General features: G+C 43.3%; 1 protein-coding gene across 2 annotated transcripts in view; it reads left to right on the top strand.

The window, feature by feature from the left end:
• The window catches only part of LOC121271330 (dnaJ homolog subfamily B member 1-like), a 25,872-nt gene extending 4,399 nt beyond the window's left edge, over nt 1–21,473 (top strand). The window contains exons 2-5 of one of the 2 annotated variants that reach the window (XM_041177268.1): nt 1,187–1,428; nt 14,606–14,823; nt 19,279–19,859; nt 20,850–21,473. In XM_041177268.1, coding sequence (XP_041033202.1) covers nt 14,613–14,823; nt 19,279–19,859; nt 20,850–21,080 — 1,023 coding nt within the window. In that variant the 5' untranslated portion in view covers nt 1,187–1,428; nt 14,606–14,612 and the 3' untranslated portion in view covers nt 21,081–21,473. The remainder of the gene's footprint in view (nt 1–1,186; nt 1,429–14,605; nt 14,824–19,278; nt 19,860–20,849) is intronic. The other variant, XM_041177269.1, reaches the window with a different exon arrangement.
• Nucleotides 21,474–25,608: the final 4,135 nt, after the last annotated feature.

The following is a 25,608-nucleotide window of genomic DNA, read 5'->3' on the forward strand; positions in this document are numbered from 1 at the left end:
CAGGATACATTGTTTTTCTTGGTGTTGCCGTGATGGGAGTTTCAAGGTATTTTTTTATTGTTTGGAGGTGGAGTTGAGTCTCTCCTGCCTGCCAGGCTGTTGTTTAAGCAATGCTGAGAAATTGCCCCCCTGCCCCTCTATTGTGACAGGCAGCCGGTGCTGGGAGGAGCACTGGGAGGGAGGGGTTATCTTCTCAATGTAATACTTTATTTTGAAAAGGGTGGAGGGAGGTTAGGGAGGAGAAGGTGAGCCCCAAGGCACTTTTACCATAACCAGTATGGATTGAGAACAAAAATCAATCAGCTTTTCTGCTCGAGTCCCTCCCCCCACCCCTCAAATCCTGGCAGCAAATTTTGGAAATTTTCAGTTAAAGGATTTTCAACATGGAAACAGACCCCCCTCCCTCCCTATTACCCTCCAGATCGTGGAGAAACCTGACACTGACTGATCAGCTGTCAGACTCGTAGTCCAAAATAAAAGGTAGAAAGAAAACTGTGCAGCTTGTTTTAAAGTGAAACTAATTCAGGACTTGGGCAGAGGAAGATTTCTCAGTCTCCATCAGTTGCAGCTCAAGTGAGCTTCCAAGCTAATGATTTCAGTATTTTTTTGGGGGGGGTGGCATGGTGGTTAAACTGTTATGCTTTTGTATCCCCTCTATATTTTCACTGGATCCAGCCTATCCCACCATTGACAGAGGGCTGCAAAGTACAGTGATCCTGTCTCTCCACTCCCTTTGTAGCTGCATGTTTGGAGTATTAGTTACCAGCAAGGAAGTCTGATGACTCCTATTGCACATTAAGGTTCCGGGGACTCGTTTGACTCCTTGTGAAAGGAGGGATGGAAGGATTGAGCAGCGTGAGGCTTTCTGTCTGGTCAGAGTCAGTGGTGGTGTGCGAATGGTCAAGGGAAGGATCAGGAGGGCCAATGATAGAATAGGTGTCAGTGCTGTGACAAGTCTGAATCGAAGATTCTGTGAACCGATGGTGAGAGAGGGACACAGAAAGAAAGTCGCGCATTTATGTAGCAACTTTCATAACCTCAAAGCCCTTTACAGCCAAAGAAGTACTTTTGAAGTGTAACCACTGTTGTAATGGAGGAAACATGAAAGCCAATATGTGCACAGCAAGCTCCCACAAACAAATGTGATAATGACCAGATAATTTATGATTAAGTGATGTTTTTGTAGAATCATTGACTGGTTACAGCACAAGTTGGTTGGGGGACGGATATTGGCCAGGACACTGGGGAAGAACTCCCTCTGCTTTTTAGTCGAAACAGTGACATCCATCTTTTACATCCCCGTGGGCTCATTTGAAAGACAGCTGGGAAATGACATGTTGAACCAGATGATCTATATAAATTCAGAAGAAAATCTCTACACATCGATGAATAAATTCCTGGAATAGTTCGCTTGATTGGGCAATCAAGGTAATGGCATTTGCGATGCTACAAATATAGGTAGATGCTGCAATTAAAAAGTTGGGATAGTAGCTGAAAATTAATGGGCTGAAAAGTCCTCTTCTCATTCTGACTTTCCTTCCAATCTTGTCTGATCAGAAGGCTGAGTGTGCAGTTGAACTGTTCCTGTGTGTGCATCCTTTTCTATCAGGCACTAACCCTGTTTCCTTATTGAACTGAAAATGTTTATTTTTTCTTCCTCTGATGTTTCAACAACAACTTGTGTTTAAATAGCACCTTTAACATATTAACAAGTCCCAAGGTGTTCCACAGGAACATAATCAGACAGTATTTGACATTGAGCCACATGAGGATATGTTAGGATGGGTGACCAAATGCTTGGTCAGAGGGGTGAGTTTGTAAAGAGTGTCTTAAAGGAGGAGAGAGAGGTTTAGGGAGGGAATTCCAGAGCTTAGGGCCTGGACAGCTGAAGACATGGCTGCTAATTCAGGAGCAAAGAAATTGAGGGTGTGCAGGAGGCTGGAACTTCAGGTCTGTATAAATTAATTACTCACTGGTGTAGCCAGGCATTTGTTTTCTTTTTGTTGTTCATTCACAAGCTGTCAAAACCAGCATTTGTTGCCCTTACCTAATTGCCCTTGAGAAGGCGGTGGTGAGCTGCCTTCTTGAACCGCTGCAGTCCATGCGGTGTAAGTACATCCACAGCGCTGTTAGGAAAGGAATTCCAGGATTTTGACCCAGCGACACTGAAAGAGCTGCCAATGTAGTTCCAAGTCAGGTGGCTTGGAGGTGAACTTGCGGACGGTGGTGTTCCCATGCACCTACTGCCCTTGTCCTTCTGGGCAGTAGAGGGTGTGGGTTTGACAGGAACTGTCAAAGGAGCCTTGGTGAGTTGCTGCAATGCATCATGTGGTGGAGGGAGTGAATGCTTAAGGTGGTGGATAGGGTGCTACTCAAGCAGGCTGCTTTGCCCTGGATGCTGTAGAGCTTCTGGAGTGGTGTGATTAATTAATGGCTGTTCGTTTGAAATTTTTTTTACGCAGTGAAATGTCAAACTTTCATAAAATTCTTGTTTGGAGGTTAGGGTGTGTAACCTGCATGTTGAAGCAGATAAACTTGTGGTGAATTAATGTCTCTTTCTATGATGCATGATTCATTTCACAGGGACCTCTTTTGCAGTGTGAAATAAGCAATGACCTTGTGTGTAATGGAACCGGTATAAACAGAGCTGCCTTATTTTGAAGAGAGGGGGTAGTTAAATGCTGCAGTTAAGCCTATGTACAAGTGATGAAATATAGAATTACACAATATTGATTATTTGACATTCTGACTCTGGCTTTGGAGGAACATTAAATTGGTGAATAATTGAGAGGTCCCTGTACTTAGCCTGCCACGGTGAGTTTTACCTTTTGCTCTGATGGATGCATTATATTTGGCAATAGTTTCCAAATATTCTGTCTGGGTGTTTCTTGCAAATATTGGCACACTTAATCTCTGGAAGGCTACTAAAAAAACTACAGAAAGGAAGGAAGTGCTATAGTTGCTGAAACTTAGTTAACAACACTTTAAAAATTCATCAGATCTCCAGTGTTACCAAGAAATTGTTGAGACCCCTCATGAACTCGAGGGGTTTGTGAAGCTTTTTGATTTCAGGTTACCTGATGCGGCTCTAACCTGTGCAGATAAGAATCGCAGAATTGTTATGGCGCAGGAGGAGGCCATTTGGCCCATCACGTCTGCAGCGGCTTGCTGAAGGACTAACTCACCTGGTTCCATTCTCCCGCCTTCTTCTCATATCCCTGCGCCTTCTTCCTTTTCGGATAACAGTATAATTCCCTTTTGAGTATCTCAATTGAGCCTGCCTCCACCACGCTCTCCCTCAGGCCGGAATGTTCCGGCCCCGTTGTGGTGGGACCCGCCGCGGTAGATCCGCTGGCCCAGCCAAAAGCCCATTGGCTTCCAGCGGGACTGGATGATCCTGGCAGTGGGCGGGGCTTGAAAATCCCACCCTCAGGCAGAGCATTCCAGACCCTAACCACTCGCTGGGTGTAAAGGTTTTCACTATTGCTTCTTTTACTAATTACTTTAAAATCAGATTTTTTGCCCCCGCCATTTTTAAAGTGAGATTCATTGGGTTTTGGGGGGATCCAAGAGGAAATGTTGATTGCTGAACTCCTTAGACAGGCCCAAGTTCGGCGTGTGTGCTGATCCACCACTCAAGATCAGATAGTAAATTGTCTTGAACACCGGATAGTTAAATATCATTTGAACTACAAACCCAGAGACTGCTTTTATCTGACTTTACACAGATATATTTTAGTTAGCCTATGCAAAACTAAACTTTGACCCCCAAATGGTTTGAGATATATATAAGTTACAACACAGGAGCAGACCATTTGGCCCAACCAGATCACATCGGCCTTATCTGCTCCAGAAACACACAGTTCCTAATGACATTTACCCACCAGCTCCACATCCCTTTAACCTCTTTTTCTCCATTAACCTACCCAACCCAATCCTGGTGAATCATTTAACTAGGGTTTAGATAAGGCTTAAAACTAATTGGTTGCGGGGGGGGAGGGTTCAATTGAAGGGAAGTTTAAAAAATCAAAAAAGAAATGAGCGAGCAGAAGTGTGGGGTAGTGAAGAGGCGAACGTTAATCAAAGTATTACAGGTAGGGGCAGAAAATATAAGCAGAAGGGTGCAGCAGGAATTAGAACCAGAATGAGCAATAATGGTAAAAAGTCAAAGCTTAAGGCTCTTTATCTGAATGCATGCAGCATTTGCAGTAAGATAGATGAGTTGATGGCACAAATAGAAATAAATGAATATGACTTGATAGCTATTACAGAGACGTGGTTGCAGGGTGACCAAGACTGGGAACTCAATGTTCATGGATATTAGACGTTCTGGAGAAATAGGCAAAAAGGAAAAAGAGGTGGGGTAGAGCTTTGTTAATAAAGGAAGGTATCAGTGCGGTGATGTGTAGTGATATAGGTGCAATAGATCGTGATGTGGAATCAGTTTGGGTGGAAATAAGGAATAGCAAAGGGAATAAGTCACGAGTGGGACTCATCTATAGGCCCCCTTGGAGCTGCCTCACTGTAGGACAAAGTATAAATCGGGAAATAATGGAGGTGTATAAGAAGAACACTACAATTGTCATGGGTGATTTTAATCTGCATAATGACTGGACAGATCAGATTGGCAGGGGTAACATGGAAGATGAATTTATAGAGTGTATCAGGGATTGTTTCTTAGAGAAATACATTGCAGAATCTACCCAGGAACAGGCTAGTTTAGATCTAGTAATGTGTAATGAGGCGGGATTAATAAGAGATTTTGTAGTTAAGGATCCTCTAAGATGTAACGATCACAACATGGTAGCATTTCAGATTCAGTTTGACGGCAAGCAACTTGAGTCTCAAACAAATGTCCTCAACTTAAATAAGGGTTAGGGGGTTGGAGTTTAAAAATAGGGAAGCCTTGTTACAACTGTACAGGGTGTTGATGAGGCTGCTAATGTGATGTCCCTGTTCAAGAGGGGAGAGAGTCAAAAGCAGGAAACTCTGGGCCAGTCAGCCTAACATCTGTCATTGAGAAAATGCTAGAGTCCATTATTAAGGAAGAAATAGAGGATATTTAGAAAAGCGTAACACAATCAAATTGAGTCAACATGGTTTTGTGAAGGGAAAATCATGTTTGACAAATTTGCTAGAGTTCTTTGAGGATATAACAAGCAGAGTTAATAAAGGGTAACCAGTAGATGTAGTGTATTTGGATTTCCAGAAGGCATTCGCCAAGGTGCCACATAAAAGGTTATTGCACAAGATAGGAGCTCATGGTTTTGGGGGTAATGTATTAACATGGATTGAGGATTGGTTAACACACAGAAGACAGAGTTGGGATTAATGGGTCTTTTTCAGTCTGGAAAGATGTAACTAGTAGAGTGCCACAAGGATCAGTCCTAGGGCCTCAATTATTAACTATTTATATTAATGACTTGGAGGAGAGGGCAGAGTGTAATGTATCCAGATTTGCTGCTGATACAAAAATAGGTGGGAGGGCATGTTGTGATGAGGACATAAAGAATCTGCAAGGGGATATAGACAGGTTGAGTGAGTGGGCAAAATCTTGGCAGAGTTTAATGTGGGAAATTGAGAGGTAATGCATTTCGGTAGGGAGAATCAAAAGGCAGACTATTGTTTAAATGGAGAGAGACTCCAAAAAAGTGCAGCACAGAGGGATCTGGGTGTTCTTGTGCATGAAACACAAAAGGTTAGTGTGCAGGTGCAGCAAGTAATTAAGAAGGCAAATGGAATTTTGGCCTGTATTGCTGGGGGGTTAGAGTTTAAAAATAGGGAAGTCTTGTCCAGGGTGCTGGTGAGGCTGTACCTGGAGTACTGTGTACAGTTTTGGTCCCCATATTTAAGAAAGGACATACTGGCATTGGAGGCAGTTCAAAAGAGATTCACTAGGCTGATTCCTGGGATGAAGTGGTTGACTTATCAAAAACGGCTAAACAGGTTAGGCCTTTATTCATTAGAGGAATGAGGGGTGATCTTATTGAAACGTACAAAATTCCGAGGGGGCTTGACAGGGTAGATGTTGAGAACTAGTGGGGGAGTCTCGAACTAGAGGACGTAGTTACAGAATAAGGGGACACTCATTTAAAACTGAGAAGTGAAGCAATTTCTTCTCTGAGGGTAGTGTGTGTCTGGAATTCTCTACCCCAGAGAGTGGTGGAGGCTAGATCACAAAGTATTTAAAGACGAGGTAGATTTTTGAAATATCCCATAGTTGAGGCCTATGAGGAGTTAGCACAAAAAAGACCAATTAGCCATGATCTTATTGAATGGTGGGGCAGGCTTGAGGGGCCAAATAGCCTACTCCTCCTATTTCTTATGTTATGAACATGGGTTTGCCTGAATAACATTTACAGACACTCTGGTTCAAATATCCTGTACCAACTAACCTCCCATCCCCTGAAGGTAAAACTTGCTCTTCAATTCTTATATGTAATGTTGAGGAGATTGACTCAAATCTATATTTGATGAAAACATCTTAATGTCTGGCTGCACTTCCTGTCCATACTACTTGACTTCCTGTTTAATTCTTACCACTGTTTGTGTTAATGTTTTGCCTTATTCTGGAGTCCTCTGTCCACATTTATAATTTTAAAAATATTTTTTCATGGGATACGGGTGTCTCTGGAAAAGCCCATCCCCCATAAACTGTGGAAGGTGTCCGCTACTCCGATTTTGAATTTTTCCATTTTAATTTTCCATTGGAATTTTAAGGCCCAAAATAAGTGATTTTGTTTTTTTAAAAAAAATCTAAATTATATATTTATAAATAGTGATTAAATAGTGATTAAAAAAAAATCAATGTATTAATCTAATGGAAGCTTTCAGTTTCTCCCAACGCAGCCTGGATTTCAAGTTGTTAATTTGTCTTCTGAGCTGGGGATTATGCAGTCTGAGCACAAACATCAAAATTTATAATGAGATGTGTCAGTCTGGGTCAGCTACATGAGGCAATATTTAAGCTTGGGCGATAACGCTTTCTGACCAGGAGCTTTCTTTCAGATAATTTTGAAGAAGAAGTGGGCCAAGGTTGTAGGAGTGCAAGTGTCTAGTTGTGACACTACAGGCATCAGCAGTATGGGACAGTATGGGATAATTTTGAAGAAGAAGTGGGCCAAGGTTGTAGGAGTGCAAGTGTCTAGTTGTGACACTACAGGCATCAGCAGTATGGGACAGTATGGGACAGTATGGGATAATTTTGAAGAAGAAGTGGGCCAAGGTTGTAGGAGTGCAAGTGTCTAGTTGTGACACTACAGGCATCAGCAGTATGGGACAGTATGGGATAATTTTGAAGAAGAAGTGGGCCAAGGTTGTAGGAGTGCAAGTGTCTAGTTGTGACACTACAGGCATCAGCAGTATGGGACAGTATGGGACAGTATGGGATAATTTTGAAGAAGAAGTGGGCCAAGGTTGTAGGAGTGCAAGTGTCTAGTTGTGACACTACAGGCATCAGCAGCATGGGACAGTATGGGACAGTATGGGATAATTTTGAAGAAGAAGTGGGCCAAGGTTGTAGGAGTGCAAGTGTCTAGTTGTGACACTACAGGCATCAGCAGCATGGGACAGTATGGGACAGTATGGGACAGTATGGGACAGTGTGGGACAGTATGGGATAATTTTGAAGAAGTGGGCCAAGGTTGTAGGAGTGCAAGTGTCTAGTTGTGACACTACAGGCATCTGCAGTATGGGACAGTATGGGACAGTATGGGACAGTATGGGACAGTGTGGGACAGTATGGGATAATTTTGAAGAAGAAGTGGGCCAAGGTTGTAGGAGTGCAAGTGTCTAGTTGTGACACTACAGGCATCAGCAGTATGGGACAGTATGGGATAATTTTGAAGAAGAAGTGGGCCAAGGTTGTAGGAGTGCAAGTGTCTAGTTGTGACACTACAGGCATCAGCAGCATGGGACAGTATGGGACAGTATGGGACAGTATGGGATAATTTTGAAGAAGAAGTGGGCCAAGGTTGTAGGAGTGCAAGTGTCTAGTTGTGACACTACAGGCATCAGCAGTATGGGACAGTATGGGACAGTATGGGATAATTTTGAAGAAGAAGTGGGCCAAGGTTGTAGGAGTGCAAGTGTCTAGTTGTGACACTACAGGCATCAGCAGTATGGGACAGTATGGGACAGTATGGGATAATTTTGAAGAAGAAGTGGGCCAAGGTTGTAGGAGTGCAAGTGTCTAGTTGTGACACTACAGGCATCAGCAGCATGGGACAGTATGGGACAGTATGGGATAATTTTGAAGAAGAAGTGGGCCAAGGTTGTAGGAGTGCAAGTGTCTAGTTGTGACACCACAGGCATCAGCAGTATGGGACAGTATGGGATAATTTTGAAGAAGAAGTGGGCCAAGGTTGTAGGAGTGCAAGTGTCTAGTTGTGACACTACAGGCATCAGCAGTATGGGACAGTATGGGACAGTATGAGATAATTTTGAAGAAGAAGTGGGCCAAGGTTGTAGGAGTGCAAGTGTCTAGTTGTGACACTACAGGCATCAGCAGCATGGGACAGTATGGGATAATTTTGAAGAAGAAGTGGGCCAAGGTTGTAGGAGTGCAAGTGTCTAGTTGTGACACTACAGGCATCAGCAGTATGGGACAGTATGGGATAATTTTGAAGAAGAAGTGGGCCAAGGTTGTAGGAGTGCAAGTGTCTAGTTGTGACACTACAGGCATCAGCAGTATGGGACAGTATGGGACAGTATGGGATAATTTTGAAGAAGAAGTGGGCCAAGGTTGTAGGAGTGCAAGTGTCTAGTTGTGACACTACAGGCATCAGCAGCATGGGACAGTATGGGATAATTTTGAAGAAGAAGTGGGCCAAGGTTGTAGGAGTGCAAGTGTCTAGTTGTGACACTACAGGCATCAGCAGCATGGGACAGTATGGGACAGTATGGGATAATTTTGAAGAAGAAGTGGGCCAAGGTTGTAGGAGTGCAAGTGTCTAGTTGTGACACTACAGGCATCAGCAGCATGGGACAGCATGGGACAGCATGGGACAGTATGGGATAATTTTGAAGAAGTGGGCCAAGGTTGTAGGAGTGCAAGTGTCTAGTTGTGACACTACAGGCATCAGCAGCATGGGACAGCATGGGACAGTATGGGATAATTTTGAAGAAGAAGTGGGCCAAGGTTGTAGGAGTGCAAGTGTCTAGTTGTGACACTACAGGCATCAGCAGTATGGGACAGTATGGGATAATTTTGAAGAAGAAGTGGGCCAAGGTTGTAGGAGTGCAAGTGTCTAGTTGTGACACTACAGGCATCAGCAGCATGGGACAGCATGGGACAGCATGGGACAGTATGGGATAATTTTGAAGAAGAAGTGGGCCAAGGTTGTAGGAGTGCAAGTGTCTAGTTGTGACACTACAGGCATCAGCAGCATGGGACAGTATGGGATAATTTTGAAGAAGAAGTGGGCCAAGGTTGTAGGAGTGCAAGTGTCTAGTTGTGACACTACAGGCATCAGCAGCATGGGACAGCATGGGACAGCATGGGACAGCATGGGACAGTATGGGATAATTTTGAAGAAGAAGTGGGCCAAGGTTGTAGGAGTGCAAGTGTCTAGTTGTGACACTACAGGCATCAGCAGCATGGGACAGTATGGGACAGTATGGGATAATTTTGAAGAAGTGGGCCAAGGTTGTAGGAGTGCAAGTGTCTAGTTGTGACACTACAGGCATCAGCAGCATGGGACAGCATGGGACAGCATGGGACAGCATGGGACAGTATGGGACAGCATGGGACAGCATGGGACAGTATGGGATAATTTTGAAGAAGAAGTGGGCCAAGGTTGTAGGAGTGCAAGTGTCTAGTTGTGACACTACAGGCATCAGCAGTATGGGACAGTATGGGACAGTATGGGATAATTTTGAAGAAGAAGTGGGCCAAGGTTGTAGGAGTGCAAGTGTCTAGTTGTGACACTACAGGCATCAGCAGTATGGGACAGTATGGGACAGTGTGGGACAGTATGGGATAATTTTGAAGAAGAAGTGGGCCAAGGTTGTAGGAGTGCAAGTGTCTAGTTGTGACACTACAGGCATCAGCAGTATGGGACAGTGTGGGACAGTATGGGATAATTTTGAAGAAGAAGTGGGCCAAGGTTGTAGGAGTGCAAGTGTCTAGTTGTGACACTACAGGCATCAGCAGTATGGGACAGTGTGGGACAGTGTGGGACAGTGTGGGACAGGCTTGGTTGGCTAACTGGTCTATCCCTGCCCTTCGTTTTCGGATGTATGTAAATTTCAAAAGGCTATCTGAGGTAGAATTAATATTGTATTCCTCTTCAAAAGAGAGGTGTGAGTATATGAGAGAGAAAAACATCGGCAGACAGTGTCATTCCTCATTCTAATTTGATTTTATTAAGTTTAACTTTGAAAGCAAATAGTTATAAATATTAGAGAAGATGGAGACAACAGGCCAAACTGGTAGGAATAACAAGGAAACTGGTTTAAAGTGAGAATTAGTGGCCTTTAAAGCACCTACAGTTGGAAAGGCCTTGAAAGTGGGCAGCTGATTTAAGATCAGGATGACAAGTGGGTCTTAGTATTGCTCAGAAGGAAAAATTTAAAAGAAAAATTGAGGATGCTACAAAAACTGATTTTATTGTAAGAAGGGTCACCTATTTTTCATAGGGCAATCATTGAAGTTGCTGCTTTCTCTGAAGTTCAACTGTATGCCTTTCTTTTACGCTTTACACTGATACCAAAGCTACTCTGACACAACCTAACGAGTATGTTCCCTTGCTGAAAGGCAGCAAAAGCTCTGTCTGGACTTGCTGAAGAACTCCCTGCCACCATCTGTTGCCACAAACACAGACAAGTAAATGTGCGAATGTCACCATTCCACAAATAAGATATAGAATGAATAGACTGAGACAGCCCAATTTCCTGCTTCATAAAACTCATAGATAGTATGTAAACGATTGAAACTTTAGTAAACTCAACCTGACAACCTATGATCTATGGACTTTAATATAGGGAGCAATAGCACTTTTATGTCTATTTTTAGATTGAGGAGACCTGCATTTTGCAACATATTGTAATTATTTGTATACTGGAGTGATCATAATGCAATCATTTTGTCTTATGGACAATTAAAATAGAATGTAATTATAACTATATCATGAATTAGGATTATTTTATAGTTTATTTTTTATTTTAAATGTTTATAACTGTCATAAATTCTGATTACTTGTTTTATTTGTATCATTATCACAATTTTGCACCAGCTGCCATGATAAGTTCAATAAACCCTTTATCTATTTACTTATCTCTACTAAATTTACTGGAAGCAAAGTCAAAGGGAGTTTTTCCAGGTAATTCTGTTTTTGTTTTGGATTTCCAGCATCTGCGGTGTTTTGTTTTTATCAAAGGGAGTCTGCTGTCTGCAGAAGGTGTTCCTCATGTTTCTCTCTCTTCCTAAAGAAAATTCCAACAGTCTCATACTGTTTGAAAGATTGTTTCTGTGATCTGTTCTTGGACTCACGGGAGGCTTGCATTTCAGATTTCTTAAACCTGATGTGGGATGCTATTAGGCTAACCAGGAATAAAACCCTTGTACTTTCCCTATTTGTTGCTCTAATCACAAAATCCTGAGTCTATTTCTTCAGCAAAGATCATTAGAGAGTGATAAGTATTCACTCTGTGGCATGGTGGAAGTCTCTGAATAAGGAGATTAAACCTGGGCTGTCTTAGCCCTGAAGTGGACAACATTAGAATGAAATATTGGAATTGATAAAGTGCCTGTATGGCCTCAGAAAAGGACAACAGTCTTAAATTGCAGCCAGTATTTGTAGGCTAATGCAGATGCTAGTCTGAGCACAGTAATGTCCCACAAACAGCAAAGGGACCAGTGTCTGAGTTAATCTGAATTTTGTTTCGATGGGAGAGAGGGATTTCTTTAGATTCTTTACATTTGCCTGGACAAGTAGATGGGGCTTTGGTTTAATATAAGAATATGAGAAATAGGAGCAGGAATAGGCCATCTGACCCCTCGAGCCTGTTCGCCATTCAATAAAATCATGGCTCATCTGTTTGTGCTTCGAGTTCTACATTCCCATTTACTCCCAATAACCTTTGATTCACTTGCTTAACGAGAATCTATCTACCTCTGCCTTAAAAATATTCAGTGACCCCGCCTCCACCACCTTCTGAGGCAGAGAATTCCAAAGTCGCACAACCCTCGGAGAGAAAAAAATTCCCCTCATCTCTGTCCTAAAAGGCTGACCCTTAATTTTAAAACAGTGCCCCCTAGTTCTGGACTCTCACTCATGATGAAACATCTTTTTAACGTCCACCTTGTCGAGGCTGTTCAGGATCTTGCACACTTCAATCAAACCACCCCTCACTCTTCTAATCTCCAGTGGAAACAAGCCCAGTCGGTCCAACCTTTCCTCATAAGACAACCCACTCATTCCAGATATCAGTTTAGTAAAACTCCTTTGAAGCACCTCCAACGCATTTACATACTTCCTTAAATAAAGAGACCAAAACTGCACACAGTATTCAAGATGCAGTCTCACCTGTATAACTGAACCCAAGAGGGACATCTCTGATAATGTACTGAATTGGCACCTGAACTGACAGCTTTCAGTCTGAAGAGGCAAGGGTGTTTACTGAGCCAGGTTATCGACCAGTACAAGTGATTATTGATTACTTTTATGAACTAGCAGCTAGGCAACAATCAATTCGAGAGAGCTGCTTAAAAAACCCCACAAACAGATTAATCAGCAGCTTGTCTGTTTTTAATTAAGAGCCACACTAGAGGGGAGAGAGATGAAGGTGTAGTTATCATTGTATCTGAACATTGTTTATATTACTGTGTGTGTGGACATCAAAGGAAACTCTAAGTGCTGCTGTACATGTGACAAAAGCAGTATTTTTTTTCTCTGTAGGTTTTCAGAGTGAAAATAAAGTCAAGGTTAAAGTGATTTACCCTGTCCAACAGGAACAGTTTGAAATTTCTAGAATTATTAAAGGGAGCGAGATTAGTGTCCAATCTGTATGCCTTTTGTGTTTTCAATTTAACCTGAACCTCAGTGTTTTGAGGATGGTGAGGAGTGGGTGTGGGGTGTTGGTGGTGGTGGTGTTGAAACTGTGGTAATCAGCTCAAGGGGAACTGAGTAAAACTGCAAGAAAGATTGACAGGAATGTTATCAAAACTGAGCCATTTGGCTATTTGAAATGATTGAACAAGCTGGGGGGCTACATTGGCAAAAGCTGAGGGATGACTTAAACTCCTTCTTCATTCTAAAGACCTCTGGAGATATGGTAGGAATAGAGAGATTTTAATTTGTGGAGGAGTCCAAAACTAGGATCATAAATATAAGGTCGTCACTAATAAATCAGGAGAAACTTCTTCACCCAGAGAGTGGTGAGAATGTGGAACTGACTACCACGGAATAGTTGGAGGATAATGTAGACACATTTAAGGGGAAAGCTGGTCAAGGAGCTAGTGCTCAAAGATGGAATATGGTGGGCTGAGGCTTGAATGAAACATAAACACAGGAATGGACCTTCCCAATAGCTTGGTGAGTAATTATATCACTAGGGCTGGTACTGAGCCAGGCAGACTGGAAGCTCACAGGTTTGATTCCTGAACTGTGCTGCACTGACTGATCTTAACCAGGGACAGGAACTGTGCCTCATTGGCTGATCTTGACCAGGGACGGGAACTGTGCCTCATTGGCTGATCTTGACCAGGGACAGGAACTGTGCCTCATTGGCTGATCTTGACCAGGGACGGGAACTGTGCCTCATTGGCTGATCTTAACCAGGGGCAACAGCAAGGGACTACCGTTCACCTCAGAAAGCTGGGGCTGGGGAGCAGAATGATCAGACAAGTTTCTTCTCTTGTGACTGTGATTGAGAAACCCCATTTCAAAAGTATGTATGCATGGACACAAGGCAAGAGGAGAATTGGGGCACTGATCTTGTTTGGGTCCCTTGCTGAGATTGCAGTTCATCACGTTGGGGAGTCTTACATTTCCGTGGTACTTTTCATGATCTCACAATGCCCCAAACCTGTTTTCAGTAAATGATATAGTTTTGAAGTGTAGTCACTGTTGTAATATAGGAAACATGGTAATTTGCACAAGCAGCAATGTGATAATGAGCAGATAATCTGTTTTGGTGATGTTGGTTGGGGAATAAATATTGGCCAGAACAGAGAGTAGAACCCCCTGCTCTTCTTTTGAAATAATGTTCTGGGATCTTTTACTTTTATTTGCGAGGGCAGGCAGGGTCTTAGTTGAACGCGTCTTTCGAAAGACGGCATCCCCATCAGCACGTTGGTACCGCACTGGAGCACCAGCCTAGATATGTACTCGGGTCTCCAGCGTGAGACTTGAACCCATGACCTACTGACTCAGGTTGGAGTGCTACCAAGCCGCAGTTGAAACCTGCCTAACAACACTCGCCATTAAGGCTTGCAAGTGAAGAAAATGTCACATTGATCAGGTATAAGTGGGTGATTGGAACTGTATCCTATTGTGTTTGGCTGCCTAGGTGGAGGAGTGAAGCAAATGGTGAGTGGCTGGGATATTCCTGTACTGCTGAGTTTTGATTGATGGACTAACTAACTCTTTCTGCCTTTTTTTAGGTAGAAAATGGGGAAGGATTATTATAAAATCCTGGGCATTAATAAAGGAACAGCAGAAGAAGATATCAAGAAGGCATATAGGAAGCTAGCCCTTAAGTACCATCCCGATAAGAACAAATCTCCAGATGCAGAGGATAAGTTCAAGGAAATCGCTGAGGCTTATGATGTACTGAGTGACCCCAAGAAACGGGAAATCTATGACCAATTTGGAGAGGAAGGTAGGCAAGAATTTAATTGCACCCTGAAAGTTCCTGTTTGTATGGTGCTGTCTGACTCACCTGCTCTTTGGATTCAGATTCCTCATCCCCAGCCTCAGCTGGTCATTTCTGTTATCTAACTGCTGTCTGAATCTTTGGACTCGAGTTACATCACAACAGTTAAATAACAGAAATGACCACATTTTAATATCAGCTGGTGATCAGGAATCCAGTAAATTTCAAGCTGCAAAGATCCAATGTAGATCAGATGGTTTCCCTTCAACTGGAAAATTGAGACTTGAATCTACAACATTCTTGAGGTTTGATAATGAGTTGTTCTCCTTCATAGCAAGCGGCCAACGTTTGGAATGAATAGAATATTGGAGCTGTAAACCAGAAATCAATTAGATGGTGCAACAAGGGGTCGGGGGTTAAGACTGTTGGGTATTTTGGAATGAATGAATTAAGATGGGCCGAATGACCTTTCTCATTCACAGTTATCTTGTGGCTTCCAGTATAGCTGAAGTCCCTCCTTTCCCTCTTGATTTTAGGGAGGGTTTGTACTGTCCCCATTCTGGATTTAAGCCAGACATTTCCTGGGATATTGTGAGGAAGCCAGCATGGAAACTATATGCAATAATCACACTGTCTTAGCAACAAGACCAGGTTGTTAGATATTCCTATCTTGAACTTCTGCTATGGCTTTCAAAATACTGAATGTGTCCATTTTTATTAAGTTTAGTACTGCTGAAAATTTGCATCCATACTCTTTGTAACCAAAATAGTGAAAAGCCTGTATTTGTCACCTTTAATTGCTACTTTCAGTTTCAGACATTTGCATGTTGACAGAACTGGCTGAAGAAATTAATGTGGTGAATCACTATGCATACTAGGTGGCAAATACACAGAAATCCTCTAGATCAGTGAGCAGACAACTTTCTTCTCATGACTGCATTCAACAACAAAGCATTTACTCTGTTAAAAGCAGTTCACTAAGAGTAAAAATATTCTAATAAAGGAACAGGGTTTAAATCTTCTCACCATGAATAATTGGAGTGACTGTTTCTCATTGTATCCTGATTCGCACAAAGTCCTGTTCACCCATCACCCCTGTGCTTGCTGACCTATATTGGCTCCTGGTCCAACAACGCATCAGTTTTTAAAATTCTCATTGTGTTCTAATCCCTCTGTGGCCTCATCCTTCCCTACCTCTGTAACCTCCTCCAGCCCTACAATCCTCTGAGATCTCCGTGTTCCTCCAAATTTTGGCCTCTTACGCACCCCAACTTTCATTGCTCCACCAATGGCAGCTGTGCTTTCAGCTACAATTCAAGAGTATTTCATTGGCTGTAAAGCACCTTAGGATGTCCCGAGGGTGTGACAGGCTCTATTTAAATGCAATTTCTTTCTTTGACCCTTTTTGCACCAGAATGTCATAACCAATAGAAGAGCTCTTTATGTCACGCTGGCTGAGATCAGCTAACTCGGCACTGACCTGAAATCAAATGTTCAACGTTCCCGCTCTCTGCCTTTCCAGCATCACAAGTGTTGCATCTAGCCACTCAGCTATCAGGAAAGTTATCCATGGGCTTTGTCCCCATGAGCCTCTCTCTGAATGGGCATCCTTTTATATCGTTGAATGCTGATAAATCAATTTGTCCTGTGCTGGTCAGCACTTGGAAACAAAAAGAAACTGGTTTCCTTGTTGCAGGGAAGGTTCTGGCCCATAGCAGCTGAATGTGTGAATAATTTCCCCCTCACTGTGCCCCCCACACTGCCCTCTGCTCCACCCCCACCCAGCCCAGCCCACAGCAATATTGTTATCGTGACTCGTCTGCCTGGATATTATGTTCAGTGTGTATTGCCTGACATGATACAGTCATGTGGTGCTAACCGCAACTGCTGAAGAAGATAGGAGAAATGTCAGTCAGCCCCTCGAATTTGTTCTACCATTTGGTTCGATTGTGATTGGTCTGTATCTTGACTCCATTTATCTGCCTTGGTTTCATATCCCTAACAAAAATCTATTACTCAGTTATGGAGTTTTTTTTTCAATTGCCCTTCCTTCCCCCTCAACCCCCGCCAAGATTTCCAATACCTTTTGTGTGGAGAAGTCCTGACATTACCCCTGAACAGCCTAGCTTTAATATTAAGGATATGTCCTGTATACACATTGGAAAGTGCACCTGGACATTAAGTGTCAGTCTCCCTTTGTCGAATAGCTTGCCAACATTGGCTAGGCTAACCATGAAGAATGAGCAGCAGGTTATTGTTGCCTCTGGAGCCAAGTTCCAGCAAGACTCCTCAACTGAAGTTGAGGACAGCAAAATACCACAGAAACATTATGAAATCCTTCAACACATCTTAAACTGAAGGACAAGAATTGGGCCTACAATTGGATCTTTACCACTCGAAATGTATCGGATTTCTGACTAGCAACTGGTATTAAACAAGTTCATTTCTTTTAGTCAAGTTGTGATGCAACTTGAGTCCAAAGGTTCAGTTGGCACCATCTAAACAGGAGGTCCTTTGAGGCTTGGCAACACTCTCCTATTCATTCTAACATCTCTCTCACTTGTTTCCCTATTTGAACTTTGTGTCTGGAGTTTTAGAAAGGGCTTTTCTTAATGCTGTTAACTCAGTGATGTTCAAGTACGAAATCAGAATGCTGAGTTCTGGTGGGTTCAGTAACTACAGGTGACTGGGAATTATTGGAAAATATTAAACTTTAGCTTGGTCCTGGGACTTCAGGGTACACATGTGAGCCATGATGATCAAAGCTGCTTATCTAGTCTAGTGTCTACGACATGCCACAGGTTGCCTGTAATAAAATTCATTTTATTAAATTTTAGAAATTGCAGAGATAAAATACTGAAAGTATTTTCTGTTCCCTAGCCATCAACTCCATCCCTCTCTCTGGCCGTTGAGGCTGAATCAGACTGTTCGCAAACTTGGTATCCTATTTGAACCCAAGATCAGCTCCCAATCCCATATTCCCTCTATCACCAACATTGTTCATCTGCTGCTGAGACCCTGATCCATGCCTTTGTTACTTCCCAGACTCAACTATTCAAATGCTCTCCCAACTGTCTTCCACCCTTCATAAACCTGACCTCAATCCAGAACTGTCACTAAGTTCTGTTCACCCCTCACCCCAGTGCTTGCTGAACTTTATTGGCTTGCCGGTCCAGCAATGTTTTTTGTTTTAAAGTCTTGCCCTCGTGTTCAAATCCCTTCATGGCCACACCTTCCCTCATCTCTGCATACTCCTCCAGCCCTCCAATCTTCCAAAAACTGTGTTCCTCCAATTCTGCATTCTTACAATTTCTGACTTTCTTTTGCTCTATAATTGGTGTCTCCAGCTGTCTAGGCCCTAAGTTGTGAAATTTGCTCTCTAAACCTCTCCGCCACAAGATGCATAGCAGGAATTCACCAAGGCTCCTTTGACAGCACCTTCCAAACCCACGACCACTACCATCAAGAAGGACAAAGGCAGCAGATAGATGGGAACACCATCACCGAGAAGCTCCCCTCCAAGTCAGTCCTCATCCTGACTTGGAAATATATCGCCGTTCCTTCACTGTCACTGGATCAAAATCCTGGGACTCCCTCCCTAACAGCACTGTGGGTGTACCTACACCACATGGACTGCAGCGGTTCAAGAAGGCAGCTCACCCACCACCTTCTCAAGGGCAGCTAGGGATGGGCAATAAATGCTGGCCCCGCCAGCGAAGCCCACATCCCATTAATTAATTTTTAAAAACTGTTCAGGTGTGCTTTTAAACCAATGTTTCAAACCAAGCTTTTAGTCACCCATATCTCCTTTGGGTCAGTGTCAGTATTTGCTTCCTCAGGTATACAAGTAGTCATTTGATAGTACAGAATTCAAGCATTGCTGAAAGTGAGACCTATCAAAGCTTTTTGTTATGCACTCATCAGGACACTTTGCAAGAATACCAACGTAAGGCGAAAACAACATTTATACTGTATGAGATTAGAGTGCTGTGTGGTTGGCAAGTGAACTCTGACTCAGAGTCCAGTTGCCAACCAACCGGCACTCTCTTCCCATATAGTATAAGTTGTTGCTTTCCGCTTATCAGGGCACTTTGCAAGAATACTATGAGTGCAAGACAAAAAGCTTCACTATGTCTCTTTTTTTTCAGCAATATTTGCTTCCTGTGAAGTATCTTGGGACATTTTCCTTCATTAAAGGTGCTAAGTAAGTAAAGCTGTTTCTGTGGAGAGTAATTGCTGAACTTCACATTTTCCAATCCCCACCCACCCACCACCACCACCCATCTAGCTCATGCTCTTGGATACCCAGTTGTCCTGTGTTGAAACTTAATCTCCCCTGTGCTCTTGCTGATCTTGTCAGGTTCAGTGAGTTCAGTATCTTGATGGCGTGAAAATATCACTGTTGTGCTGATTCTGGTTGTTTTCTTAAACTTAATCGTCACCTTTCTCCTTCTGTTTTAGGGTTAAAGGGTGGTGGATCTGCAGGTCCCAATGGCACCAACTTCCAGTACACATTCCATGGGGACCCCCACGCTGTGTTTGCCGAATTTTTTGGGGGGAGGAACCCATTCGACATATTCTTTGGACAAAGGAATGGCGAGGAAGACATGGAGATTGATGACGATCCCCTGAGCTCTTTCAGTGGATTCAGCATGGGTGGCATGGGCAATATGGGCAACATGGGTGGCATGTCTGGGTTTCACCGGACGCGGGGGTCTGCCAAAAAGCAGGACCCTCCCGTCACCCACGATCTGAAAGTTTCCCTGGAAGAGATTTTTACCGGCTGCACCAAGAAGATGAAAATCCGGCGGAAGCGGCTGAACCCTGACCGGCACACGTCGAGGCAGGAAGACACCATCCTCACCATCGAAATCAAGAAGGGTTGGAAGGAAGGGACCAAGATCACCTTTCCCAAGGAAGGGGATGAAACTGCCAACAACATTCCTGCCGATATCATCTTCGTGCTGAAGGACAAGCCACATCCAGTCTTTAAGCGGAACGGATCCGATATCATCTATCAAGCAAAGATCAGCCTCCGGGAGGTAAGTGCTCCTCTTGGTGTGGCTGTGTGGGGTAGATGTCAAGATCGTGGAGAGGGTCGATAGGAGATTTACTAGAACGGTTCCCATGTACATGAGATTCCAGTTGTGTGGAGAGACTGGGATTGTTCTGCTCACAGCAGAGAAGGTTAAGGGGAGATTTAATAGAAGTGTTCAAAATGATGAAGAGTTTTGATAGGGGAAGTAAAGGAGAAACTGGTGTTTCCACTGGTGAGTGTCGGTAACTAGAGGAACACATTTAAAATAAACATAGGCAGGTTTTAAGTTTTGCTTAACGCAGTGAGTTTTGATCAGGAACACACTGCTTGAAAGGAGAGTGAAAGCAGATTCAATAGTTCCTTTCAAAAAGGAACTGGATAAATACCTGAAGGAGAAAATTTGTTGGGCTGTGGGGAATGAGCAGGGTCTCTGGGACTAATTAGTTAGCTTTTTCAAAGACCTGGCACAGGCACGATGGGGCTGAATCACCCGTCCTTCTGTGCTGAATTATTCTATGGCCTTTGTTTTAAAACAAATCATTTTTAAAATTTTTAGCCTTGCATGGCCTTTCCGCACCACCTCCAGCCTTACAATTCTCTCTGATCGCTGGATTCTTCCAATTCTGGCCTTTTGAGCATCACCCACTTCCATTGCTGACCTATTGGTGGCCGTGACTTCGGCTGCCTACACCCTAAGCTCTGGAATTCCCTCTCTAAACCCCTCAGCCTTTCCAGCCCCCTCTCCTTTTCAAGATGTTCCTTAAAACCCACCTCTTTGACCTTTTTGTCACCTGACCTAATATCACCTTGGGTAACTCAGACTGTCAGATTTTTGTCTTGACAATGCTCCCGTGAAGCAGGTTGGGACATCGTACCAAGTTGACGGTGTTATATAAATGCAGGTTGTTGAGAGGCTGTTCCTGCCATACCTCTGTGACGGAAGATCGGTAGCTAGTGTCACTTCACTAACCTATCTATTCCTTCTGTTGCCTAGGCCCTATGCGGTTGCACGTTATCTATACCGACACTGGATAAGAAAACCCATATGATGGCATTCAAGGATGTCATTCAGCCAGGCTCGCAGAGAAGGATACAATCAGAAGGATTGCCACTGCCAAAGCAACCAGACCGGCGTGGCGATTTGGTGATTGAGTTTCACGTGCGTTTTCCCGAATCTCTCTCAAATGCAACGAAGGATAAACTCAAGGAACTCCTGCCACTGTAACTGCTGCAGAAATCTTGGGAGTCTAGTGATTTGTGGAATGGGGAAAGGAAAGAAAGAAATTGTATTTTAGTGGACTGTAACTGCTAGGCTGTGGTCCTAAAGTAGTCATCCCAACTTGGACATTTACTATTGAGCAAGTTGCTTAATGGGCTTTTTAAAAAAAAATCTATATTCCAGTCTTTACACGATTACAAACTGTTGGTGCGCAGACTGTACCTTCAGAACACTAGCACCAACTGTTCAATCCTGTACGTTTTGTTGTTCAGTGTAAATAATGCATTCATTTGTAACCAAAAATAATATGCGACATTAATAGTATTGGCCATTCTATTCAAATATTGTCTGTCTGTAACTCATTACCTCTTTGTTAAAACAATAAATAATTTTCCTTCATTTTCTCGAACTATTACATTGATTCTCAGTCCTGTTCCAAAGTTCTTAACCAAAAAAACGGGTTTACCTTTTGAAAAGGAAATTAGACATTGTTCATTTTCTAATTTGCCCTTGAGGCGGTGGTTGTGAACTCCTTTGGTGAACCACTGCGTTTCATGGGGTGAATGTACTCCCACAGTGCTGTTAGGGAGGGAGTTCCAGCACTTTGACCCAGTGACCAGGAAAAGAACAGCCATTCACATCCAAATCAGGATGGTGTGGTGACCGAATGGAGGTGGTGGATTTTCCCATGCACCCAACTGCTTTTGTCCTTTAAGAGCAAGAGTGGAGAAACCTTTCCTTATCAAGGGCCACTCACACCCAGGAAAAATCAGTCATGCCGCCCACCACCGCACCCCCCCCCCCCCCCCCCCAGCCAAAACACACACACACACACACAAACCAACTTTATTTTTTATAAAGGAGAAAAGTTCAACGTGCCCACTACTTTAATGCAGTGGCTGAGTTTGCTTTTCCTTCATGAACCTTGTTACTTCTGGTGCTGATGATGTTGCGACTTGCAACTGGCTTTTCAAATTCACATCTGTTAATCTGACATGCCAGACGGTTCTGCGTGAGAAAAAGTTTTGAAAAAAAACTGCTCACAGCAGTATGAAGTTCCAAACAGCGGTGCAATTTTCAGCGCATCTCCAGTTCGGAAATTCATCGGTTGCCTACGTGAAGTCTGTAGAATTTCAGCAGAGGCACGTTATTATGTTTAGCCTTGTGATACTAGATATATTTCTTCAATTACACTCTCATCAAACGCCTTCTATTTAAGAAATGTCCATTTCTGATCACTGGCCGACAAGGTGGTACGTGCCTCTGGGTAGTAAACAGCAGTTAAAAAGCAGAGCTGTACACAATTCCTAACACAAACACAAAAACAAAACTGGCTGGAAAAACTCAGCAGGTCTGACAGCATCTGCGGAGAGGAAGACAGCTAACGTTTCGAGTCCGTATGACTCTTCAGCAGACTCTTCTTCCGTTTCTGCATCCAAATCACCAGGACGACCATTGTGTGTCAGGCCTGTGGCCCTGTCAATTCATTTCATGGGATGCGAGGAGGTTACGTTTCAGTTCTGTTCCTTTGAGAAGTGTACCAGTGCTGCACGTTTATATCATTAGTTTATTTCACGCTCCCCCCCCCCGCCACCCCAAAATAATGGACGAGATGGTACTGGAGCACAATGGTCGAATTAAACAAGTGATCACCAAATGTGATCCTTCTCAAAATCAGTCGCAATGCACATATGCAGACATATTGAATACAGCAGAACATTCTTCGATTTGGCAGCGGGGGTTCTTTTCACTCCTGTGCAGAGTCACTTTCCTGTTGACCTTTGCAGTTTTACGCATGACTTCAGAGTGCTTGATGATGACATGGGGTGTCAGAGTGAAAAAAAAACCCTTCTCAAAGAATCAAGAGACCCGAGCAAGCGAAGAGCAACTCAGGGCAGCAGAGTTTGATGTGGAGCCTATTAGTTTGCAGATCAGTCGGAGTTGGATAATTGACTTTCAGAATTCTCAAGGAGTAAAGGTGAGGGAGTGAAGCTTGGTATCATGCTTCAGGAGAGTTGTGCCACTTAGGACGGAGCAATAAGAGGGGTGGGGGGAGGCATAATGTGCCAGCTGCAGATGGTGACCTTGAACACCGGTTCTAAGGTGCCGGTGACCAGATTTCCGATGGGGGCACACTGTCAGGTTCCGTGGTCACCCCATCTGAATAGGAGAAAATTGTACATTGAAATAAAAGCAAAATACTGCGGATGCTGGAAATCTGAAACAAAAAACAAAATAGCTGTAAAAACTCAGCAGGTCTGGCAGCATCTGCGGAGAGGAGCACAGTTAACGTTTCGAGTCCGTATGTCTCTTCAACAGAACTAAGGAAAAATAGAAAAGAGGTGAAATATAAGCTGGTTGAGTGGGGGGGAACAAGTGAAGCTGGATAGAGGGCGAGGGATAGGTGGAGGCAAAGAAGAGATTGCCAAAGATGTCATAGACAAAAGGACAAAGAGGTGTTGACGGTGGTGATATTAGCTAAGGAATGTGCCAATGGTGACATTAAGGGTAGAAAGCAGGACAAGCAAATTGAGCAAAATGAGAAAATTGTGCCTGAGCTCAAACATGGAAAGGGTCAATTCTGCAACAACCAGGCAAATCAGCCCCGCCCCTCGAACGCGTTGCCAGGCCAAACGCCTCTTTCATATCAGGAAGAGGCAAGATTGGAGAAATGGAAATAAAACCATTAGGCGTATCTGTGTGCATTGTGCACGATTTAAGCGGCTGGTGTTATCTGTGTCCCAAGGTCATGAAGTGGATTAAGTGTGTTCCGTTGGGAAGCCTGGGATCGACAATCAAGGATTGATACTTCATTCCGGTGGGCCGGATTGGGCCCCCCCCCGAGCCAGGGATTCCCCAGTTCTGTTCTACAGGCTGGAGGCTGTGGGTTCGAAAGGTGATCTCAAAGGAGCCTTGGCAAGTTGCTGCAGTGCATCTTGTCTATGGTACACACTGTGCCAGTGATGGAGGGAGTAGGAACATTTTGAATGTTGTTGCAACTGCACCCATCCGGGCAAGTGGAGAGTATTCCTCATACTCCAGACCTAGTAGGTGGTGGACAGGCTTTGGAAGGTCAGGAGGTGAGTTACTCTCTAGGGAATGCCTGGCTTCTGACCACTTTCAAGATAAAAGCCACATTAAAGGCACCTTACAAATATGAGATGTTTTTGTGTTTTTACAGTGCAAAGAGTGCTGCGATTTCATTTTTTCTCAAAGGGAAGAAGTTGTATTCTGTAATGCAGAGACATAGCTGTCAATTTGCAGCAGCAAGATCTCAAAAACAAACATGAGGCAAGCAGGCAGATAATCTGTTTTAAGAGGTTGTGGCAAAAGAAGTATTTTGAGAGAGATTTGTTGACTAGGTCAACTGCTCCACTGGAACCATGTAATCTTCCTTTATTCTTTCATGGGATGTGGGCATTGCTGGCAAGGCCAGCATTTGTTGCCCATCCCTAATTGCCCTTGAACTGAGGGCAGTGAATAGTGAACCACATTGCTGTGGGTTTGGAGTCACATATAGGCCAGACCAGGTAAGGACGGCAGACTCCCTTCCCTAAAGGACATTAGTGAACCAGATGGGTTTTTACAACAATCGATGATAGTTTCATGGTCACCATTACTGAGACTAGATTTCAATTCCAGATTTATTACTTGAATTTAAAAATCTACCTGCTGCCATGATGGGATTTGAACCACCTTCCCTAGAGCATTAGTCTGTGCCTCTAAATTACTAGTCCAGTGACATCACCACTATCTTTCCCCCATACTCACAATCCATTGTTGGCTCTTAATAGGAGTAACCAAGAAAGCTTGGAGGGGGGTGGGGGGTGGAGTGGAGATGAGGGGTGGGGTGTGGGGGAGGGGAGCGTGAGGGTGATGTCACCTTCTCTGAGCAACCATGGTGGACAATAAATACAGTGTCGCTGGAAATAATTATTTTAAAAGCTGTTTGCCCAACCTGCAATGTTTGTCCAAGTAGGAGTTTACTAAATGTTTTTCTGCACAAGTTCACATCTGGCAGTAGCGGGCTTGAGAAGTGCTTCATATACCAGTACAATTCATATACCAGTACAATATACCAGTACAATTCATATACCAGTACAATATACCAGTACAATTCCTATACCAGTACAATTCATATACCAGTACAATTCATATACCAGTACAATATACCAGTACAATATACCAGTACATATACCAGTACAATATACCAGTACAATATACCAGTACATATACCAGTACAATATACCAGTACAATATACCAGTACATATACCAGTACAATATACCAGTACAATATACCAGTACATATACCAGTACAATATACCAGTACATATACCAGTACATATACCAGTACAATATACCAGTACAATTCATATACCAGTACATATACCAGTACAATTCATATACCAGTACATATACCAGTACAATTCATATACCAGTACATATACCAGTACAATATACCAGTACATATACCAGTACATATACCAGTACAATTCATATACCAATACATATACCAGTACATATACCAGTACA

Source organism: Carcharodon carcharias, chromosome 30, assembly GCF_017639515.1.
Source record: "Carcharodon carcharias isolate sCarCar2 chromosome 30, sCarCar2.pri, whole genome shotgun sequence".
Taxonomy (NCBI): Eukaryota; Metazoa; Chordata; class Chondrichthyes; order Lamniformes; family Lamnidae; genus Carcharodon; species Carcharodon carcharias.